The 8,532-nt window shown below is 42.7% G+C and overlaps 1 protein-coding gene across 2 annotated transcripts in view; it reads left to right on the top strand.

The window, feature by feature from the left end:
- Positions 1-4,859: 4,859 nt before the first annotated feature.
- The window catches only part of CAB39 (calcium binding protein 39), a 48,236-nt gene continuing 44,563 nt past the window's right edge, over positions 4,860-8,532 (top strand). Inside the window, exon 1 of one of the 2 annotated variants that reach the window (XM_029933610.1) lies at positions 4,860-4,973. In XM_029933610.1, coding sequence (XP_029789470.1) covers positions 4,860-4,973 — 114 coding nt within the window. The remainder of the gene's footprint in view (positions 4,974-8,532) is intronic. The other variant, XM_029933611.1, reaches the window with a different exon arrangement.

Here is an 8,532-nt window from a genome sequence, read left to right as displayed (position 1 = left end):
TCCCAGTAGGTTTTCTGTATGGTCTCCAGCACGTTCTTGGGGTGGAATGTTGTACTCTTCTGAATATTCACATAACAGAGCAGTGATGTGCAGTTTTTGTTCTTTGTAAGATATGAAATCACCATTTCTAGTATCATCTGGTCTCTGTTTTGAAGAAGAACGTAGACTCCCAGTACCAACGACCACAGATACGGAGCAAGTAATCAAAAGGAGAATGTACAACAGACTATTAAAACCTGTTTTCTCTATCGGCTTTGCAGGTGATTTTCACTGTCTACCTTGTGTCGTGCTTTAGTGTTTGAATTTCGCGTAATGAATAATGTAACCATTTCTAAAAAACTGGAAGTTTAACTCTCAGTGATTGACATTGATGCAGAAGTAGATAGAAGGACTTTCATTATCCTGATCCCTAGCCCAACCCCACACCCCCATGGATATAGAAGCTAGTTGAAGGCTATGCTTATGTGAACAACAGCACAGAAATTGTTTTTGGGTTTTGGAGGGTTTTTTGGTGATTTCAGTGATCCCAATTATTGTGTGAACCAGATTTCCCAAAACATCCCCCAAAAGTGATATTGGCCTCATTGTCAGCCACTGCCCTCCGTGGAGAATAGTGAAGGTCTCCATTTGATGTCTGTAGGATAGAGAGATTTAGAACATAGAATTGACCGGAACTGTGAACTGATTATAATGGAAGAGTTAACAAGTGGGAAGAGTCTGGTATGATGACTGGGTTTTGTGATTGGGTGAACTATGGATTCCTTCCTATGAAGGGGAACTTGGAAAAAGAAACAGGACTTGGGGATGAGGTGTGAGTTGCCTGGAGGACATTTATAGAGAATAGTAGTTGGAAATGTAGGCCATTTGGTTGGAGCAGGAGATGGGCTTCAGGTTATTGAAACAGTGGGTAGATGAGATCAATGAAAGAGTACAGAGTAAGAACCCAGCTGAGGGTAGAACCCTGAAGGACGTCAACATTGGAGTAGAGATGAGTCATGGATTAAATGCAGAAAGAAAGAGCCTCAGAGAGAAAGGAAAACAGCTAAGGGAGAGCAGTGCGCGGAAGCTAAGGGGTGCGGTGCTAACTGTTCGCGCAGATTCCTTTCATGCAGGTTTAGTGTAGAATTCCGGGGCGCCTGGGTGGCTCAGTCGGTTAAGCGTCCAGCTTCAGCTCAGGTCATGACCTCACGGTTCGTGGGTTCGAGCCCCGCGTCGGGCTCTGTGCTGACAGCTCAGAGCCTGGAGCTGCTTCAGATTCTGTGTCTCCCTCTCTCTCTGACCCTCCCCTGCTCGAGCTCCCTCCCTCTCTCTCTCTCTCTCTCAAAAATAAAAAAAATAAAAAAATAAAAAAAAAACATTTTAAAAAATTAGTGTAGAATTCCATAAATGTTAATTTTAGTATGAACCTAGTATGTTTAATTTTTCCCCACCCCACCCTTCCCCCAATCCCTCAAAATTTCAAGCTAAACTTTCCCTCCAAGTCTTCTTTATCTTTGGGATTCAAGCATGTACCACTGTTTGCCATCAGGAGCAAGCTTATCTCCAGTTTGAGATTTGTGGACATGGGTTTCCACAGCCCTCTTTAGAATCCTGACAGTGGCTGGTTTTCTCCCCATTGCATTAAAAATTTTGACTCAGTCCAAAGAATCCTGCTGAGGTATATTATGAACCAAATATATATGTATTTTTTTTTTTTTTAGGGACAGAGGAAATTTGTATTTAAAAGCTAAATGAATTTAAAAAAATTTATGTCTTTATTTTGAGAGACAGAGTAAGCGGGGGCGGGGGGGGGGGGCAGAGAGAGGAAGATACAGAATCTGAAGCAGGCTCCAGGCTCTGAGCTGTCAGCACAGAGCCCTACGCAACTGTGAGATCATGACCTGAGCCGAAGTCGGACGCTTAACTGACTGAGCCACCCAGGTGCCTCTAAATGAATTTTTAAATTATAATATATATTTTTGTCCATTTCTTTCATGATCTCCAGTTATGTCCAAAACATAGTTTAGGCAGTTTTAAAACAGTATCAAGAAATATTTTGAACATATGCAAAAGCTGAGTAACAATGAAAACCCATATATCCACCATCTAGATTTAAAAATTAAGATTCTTACTGTATTTGCAAATGTGGTACTCGGGCTTAGTAGTAGGTAGCATATTCTGGGAACAGAAGAGACCTCAGTGTGGCTGGGCCTCAGTAATAAAGGTCCAGATGCTGGGCCATGAGTTGGAAATGGGTAAAGCCTAGGAAGGCCATGGTCGGAATTTGCATCTTATTATAAGGGCAGTGAAGAGTTATCAAAGGGCCTTCATCAGTGGGCTCTGGTTACTGGGCCCTAAACTCCCTCGGATGTTTGTAATGAAACGACAACAGAGGAGGTAAAACAAGAAAGGCAGCTGTACTGTTAGGGTATAAGGTGTCTTCTAGCCATGTTGACACTTGTTTAACTATTGCAACTTCCAGCCTCGCTACGTCCATAGTCTTGAGATTGTCACTTCCAAAACTCAATTGTGGGCCTGTGTGTTTCACATCCTTCCAAGGATCTCGCTGAGGAGTGTCCACTTCTTGTTTTTAGTACTTGTTATTAACTGTATTTCCTCAAAGCACAATCTTACTAGTTTACATGTTCTGCAAAATCTTGGCTAGAAATTAGTATTTAATTAGTATACTAATTAACAAAGGGGTGGTTGGGTCATGCTTCTCTTTCCCTCACAGAAGCGCTGGGTATGTGTTCTCTTTGGCAGCTGCACTCTGTCTGCTATGACGAGTGCTTGGTGAAACATTTTAAAACCCGCTTTGCCCTGGAAAGTCACTTCTTCCGCCATGAAGCCCGAGCTGAAAATATCTCTGTTGCATAGCACCCTAACACTTCCTGCAAAATACCATTAAACTCTTCCCACCCTCCACCCACCATGGACTTGCAGCATCATTGCTATTATTTGAAGAGTACAAATAGGAAAGATTGCATTTTCAGAGGATTTATTGTGATTCCGGATCCACGGTGTTTGTGGAAAAGCCTCTGCAGTACTCCCTACCCTCTCAAAAAACAAAAGGTTAAAAAGAAAGTAATGGAAAAGAATGATCAGGATCTGTGTACCATCCTGCCAGGTAATCAGATAATGTAACAGCCACTTGGGATGACTCACCTATAAAATCCAAACCTCTTGTCACAGAAAAGATCTTTAAAAATGAACTTATTCATCTTTGGATTTTGAACACCCGTGTTTGAGGATATTTCTCTTTGGTTAATGAAGATGTGGTTTTAATGTGATCAAAGAAGGATTTACAAGCTGATAGAAAGTGAGCTGTATAGGTGATATTCGGGTGTAAAGATTGGTCAGGACAGAGTGTATCCAAACATGTCAAGAATTAACATACTCGTTCATGATTTAATTGTAAGCTTAACGTTAGCCTTCATTTGCATGCTCTTTCCTCCTGTAAGTTAACTTGTAAACAGATAGGCAGGTCACTGTGTCTCAAACTTTAGAAAAAAAAGCATTTAAATACTCTGTTCAAATAAAGTGTTAGGCAGAGCTCAAAGCAAGTGTTAATGATGTGTGCAGTGGAGACGTTTTATGCTCACGTGCGGAAAAAACAAAGTTCAGTTGGAGCGTCTGAGACCTGGCTCTCCCCATGTCAGCAGAGGTGGGCAGTGGGCCCCAGGGACGGTTAAGTACGGGAGTTTGGAGCTCGCAGTTTGAAAAACCACTGACCTGAGTGATCGATAAGGTTGTTCTCAAAAAAGTTGTCTTTTGGTATCTCCATGAGGTTGTTTAATGTCTATGAATATAGCTTCTTTCAAAAGTTTAGTGAAAGAAATTATAAGTTCTGACTGGTTCCCGAGTTACTTTCCATTGTTCTTCTTGTTACCTTTGTTTTTTCATGGTGACTTCTTGGAATAGTTGATGGCCTCCTTTTACATGATGTAATATTGTAGTTTATGTGGTTAAAATGTTTTCTGCCATCCATAAAAAATTAAGAATTTCCAGAAGTTCATTATCCCAAGGGTTTCACCCAGGGAGTTCCTTCATAGTATCAGGATAATCCTTCCCAGGCAGAAAGAGTACATGTTGAAACTGTCACATAAGGAGCTTGAGGATCTGCTGGGAGAATCGCCCAAGGCTCCATCCAAGGTTCTGTCCAACTCTGAGACCCTGCCCGACTGCAGAGAGGGAGGTGTGTGCCCAGGGCTGCCTAGGAGGAAACAGTGTGAACCAGGCCAAGGTGTGTCTGGAGAGACCTAGATAGTGAGCCTGTTGCTAGTGCTGTTTAGCTAAGCTCCTTACCTAGCTTTTTGCCTCAGTTTCCTCAACTGTAAAATAAAGATGCCTGTTAATTAGAGGTACCATGTGGTAATTAAGGTCACTTTGGATTAAGATAGACCTGAGCTGGTTTAACCACTTGGTACCTTGAGTTGAGCCAGTTTCTTGACCTCTTTAGAGTTCACCTATAAATGGGAGTAATAATGTCCCTCAGGGAATTATTTGAGAAGATCCCACAAGATGACGAATTAAAGTGCTTAGCGTGGGGCCTGGTGGGACGGGTTGCCCGCTCCCCAGTACTAGCACATTCCGCTTCAAATGGGTGGTCAGGGGAGCAGGTGATTAAGAAGGTGTTTTGAGAGGTACGGAGCGTTCTGTGATTCTAAGATCTCTCCGCATTATCATTTCCTGGGTATGTTTGTAGGTTTCCCGGTTCCTACTCATTTTGCAAGTCTTGTTGTAAAATGACACTGGTTTTCCTCCCAGATTAGGATTTAAAAAGTATGTCTTCTGTTGCCCCCACTTCTTCTTACTGGTGCCCTGTGCTGTGTCTCCAGGTAAAGCAGGCAGAGTGCAGCGAGGCCCCTGTCGCTGCCGCCATGCCGTTCCCGTTTGGGAAGTCTCACAAATCCCCAGCAGACATTGTGAAGAACCTGAAGGAGAGCATGGCTGTTCTGGAAAAGCAGGACATTTCTGACAAGAAAGCAGAAAAGGTATGTCTTTGGTTTTATTTTATATTTTCAGTCTTTTGATTAGGAGCAAATGTAAGACAGATTATGAAGTAATTTTAAAAGATCAGTGAATCCAAATTTGGGTTTATTTTGAGTTTTAAAAATAGAGTCCTAAAGTAGCATTTGCTGCTGCCTAAACACCACATGCTTTCTTCTATACTGCCATCCAGCAGATCGCTTTCTCAACTTTTTCTCAGCTTTTCATTTCAGGTTCTCAGATTTATTATTTAAGTCGGTGGGTAGGGGGGAGTTCGTTGTTGAAGTGGTTTATCTGATCAGCGTTTCCACTGGCGATTTTCTTGGAGAGACATCTTTCCTGGTTTTCTTTCTGTTCCCTGTATCCGTGATGAGGGTCTCCCTCTGCCCAGTCAGTCACCATAGTTCAAAACCTGGCTTGCTTTCATCCTGATCTGTCGTCTCCTCCTCCTCGTGCGCCTCCTTTTTTTATGTTTGTTTATTTTTGAGAGAAAGCACGAGCAGGGGAAGGGCAGAGGGAGAGAGGGAGACACAGAATCTGAAGCAGGCTCCAGGCTCTGAGCTGTCAGCACAGAGCCTGACGTGGGGTTTGAACTCACAAACCATGAGATCATGACCTGAGCCAAAGCCAGATGCTAAACCAATGAGCCATCCAAGCACCCCTGTCTCCCTCTTTAAAATGTCATCTTTCATGAAATAGTATGAATCCTACTTCCTAAGGGATTAGGAATTGATCCTGACTTCCGTTCCCACTTGATGAAGATCCTTATGACCTCAGCAGTAACTCCCTTAATGCTCTTTCTAAAGTATCTCCCCTGCTTTAAACCTTCAGTGCAGACTCCTCACATAGCATGCAAAACCCTTCATGACCTGGTCTCTGCTTTTCTAGGTGATTTTCCACCCCTCTTCCCACTATTCTGTGTGCTCCGGCAATCTCAGCTTGCCTCTGTCCGCTAGAGCAACTAAAGCAAATAATCAGCTATACCGTTTTTAATGCCTTTGTCTTGTCCACCCCTTGGTTTTCCACCTCAGCCCCCATTCATCTTTCAGAACCACACTATACCTCTCTATTTCCTAGATGCCTTCCCAGAATACTCCTTTGCTACCTCATCCTTGCCCCCTAAAACAAAGCTCTATCCTTTGGTCGCCTCTTTTGGAAATGCCAGCACTGCCTCCATCTTGAACATGATTTTATTTGTGTCGTATTTTTGTCTCCCTCATTAGAACATGAGCTCTTTGACTCTTGTGTTATTTCAGCCCACCTGTGTCCTCCACGGCTACCATGCGCTGGATGCCTGCTGTTTCTCGAATGAGTATTTGATTAGAATGACCTCTTCCACCCTGTTGTTTAGTTTAGGAGGTTGTTTCCTGTCTTGGGTTGATTAGTAGACTCCTTAACTGCTAGCATCTTTTTAAGACTCTGTGGTTCCTGTAAAGAAAAGGGATTAAGTATTGAGTTAATATATCTTTTTGTCATTGGAAGCGATTGAGGAGTGCCTGGGTGGCTCAGTCAGTTAAGCATCTGACTTGGGCTAGGTCATGATCTCATGGTTCATGAGTTTGAGCAGCGCAGAGCCTGCGTCCGATCCTCTGTCTCCCTCTCTCTTTCTACCCCTGCCTCCCACCAAAAATAAATATTTTAAAACAAGGAAACAATCAAGAATTAGTAAAAATTTTTTTTAATTCAACTTTAGATCTTTCATGGAAATTCTAGACAATTTCTTGCATTCCCATTGTACGATAATAGATGAATGTTTATGATATGATAAAATCAATCAGTCTACTGTCATATGTTATTTTGGTTGAAGTTACAAAGTCTGGCCTCACACAGATGTGCAGTTGGAAAAGTGAGGTGTGTTAATAGTCTTTCAGATAATTTTGCATATTTTTTGGTAGCCACACCAAAATTCAACAATTGATAGTTCCTTGGGCACCTGGGTGGCTCAGTTGGTTAAGCTTAGGATTATGATCATGAACTCAGGACGTGATCTCATGGTTTCATGAGTTCAAGCCCTGCCTCACACGTTGCACTGGGAGCACAGAGCCTGCTTAGGATTCTCTCTCCCCCTCTCCCTCTGTCCCTCCCCCACTCGTGCTGTCTCTGTCTCTCTCAAAATAAATAAATAAAAAATATTTCATAAAAGAGAAAAACAATTGATAGCTTTTTGGTTGTAGTAGAATCTGACAGTATATAAATAAACTTTTCATACTCTGCATTTTGAAAGTTTTTTTTTTTTTTGAGAGAGAGAGGGTGCAAGTGAGCAAGGGGCAGAGAGGGAGAATTTCCGAGAGAGAAAGAGAGAGAGAGAGAGAAAGAGAGAGAGAGCGAGCCAGCACATGAGTGAGAAGAGAAGAGGAGGAAAGGGGAAGTAAGGGGGAGGGGAGGGGAGGGGAAAGGTCGAGTCAGAGAAGACAGAGAGCAGCAGGGCTCATCCAAAGCAGGGCTCATGCTCACCCAGTGTGGGATGCAAACTCAGGAACCATGAGATCATGACCGAAGCCGAAGTCAGATGCTTGACTGAACCACGTAGGCACTCTGAAAAGATCTTTTATCTATGTATGATTCTGTAATATATGTTGATCATTTAAAAGTGTTGAATTACTGATGTATGTACATCTTCCAAATATTGACACTTTATACAATGTCGAAAATTCACATTTTAAGTATTACTATGAATCCTATCAGAAAAGTCTGGAAGTATTGGGAAGTGGTCAGACTTATGCATGTTATATTCAGATTTCAAAATTCAAATTTGCCAACAGATAGTATAGGGTGTTTTCCTTAAAGTGACAAGCTCTCCCTTCATTCATTTTCAAGAAAATGTCTGCCAAATATCTAAGCCTGAATGATTTATCAGTTTTTCTTTCATGTTAAAATGATGTTTTATTTAAAAAGTGGCTTGTGCAGCTCATAGCTCAGTCAGACAAGTACTTTTCCTTAAGACAGCCTGTTGCGCTTTAATGGGGGGCAGAAGGTGTTTTATGCACATCCTCGTATATCACACCAAATGTTAAAAAGACGTGTGTACTCAGATATCAATATTTAATAAAATGAGTATTTTTTCTGCTTCCTCATGACATTCTTAAGCAAAACTGACTTTTTTAAACCCGAGTGCGTGGTGATGAAGATGGCAGTGACGGCTGGCACAATTTGTCGTCGCGGCCGTGACTCGTGCCCGAGGGTCAGCACTGTCCGTGCAAATGGCAAAACAGCAGAAAAAGGCAAATAATGTGTTAGTATTGACTGAGCTCAGTTCTGACCTCCTGGTCCCCTTGACAGGGTTTTGAGGGTCCACAGGAGTCCATGCTTTGACACCTGTGGCAGTCAGCAGAAGGGGTGTGTGGGGCTGGGGGCGGGGGCGTGGCAGCAGGTAGGGGGAGTGTCCTAACTTAGATGGGCTGCCTGAGGAGGGAGCCCTGGAGGTGAGCCCTGTAAGTTATAGCAAGCATGCTTAGTCCCCATTGGGATCCATATTAGCTACTTGACTAAGCCAGTGGTTTTCAACCAGGGGCAGTTTACCCTCTATGGGATATTTGGCAGTGTCTAAAGACATTGTTGGTTTTA

Source organism: Suricata suricatta, chromosome 3 (assembly GCF_006229205.1).
Source record: "Suricata suricatta isolate VVHF042 chromosome 3, meerkat_22Aug2017_6uvM2_HiC, whole genome shotgun sequence".
NCBI lineage: Eukaryota > Metazoa > Chordata > Mammalia > Carnivora > Herpestidae > Suricata > Suricata suricatta.
Note: the sequence above shows the minus strand (reverse complement) of the source record. Positions and strands in the feature narration are given on the sequence as shown.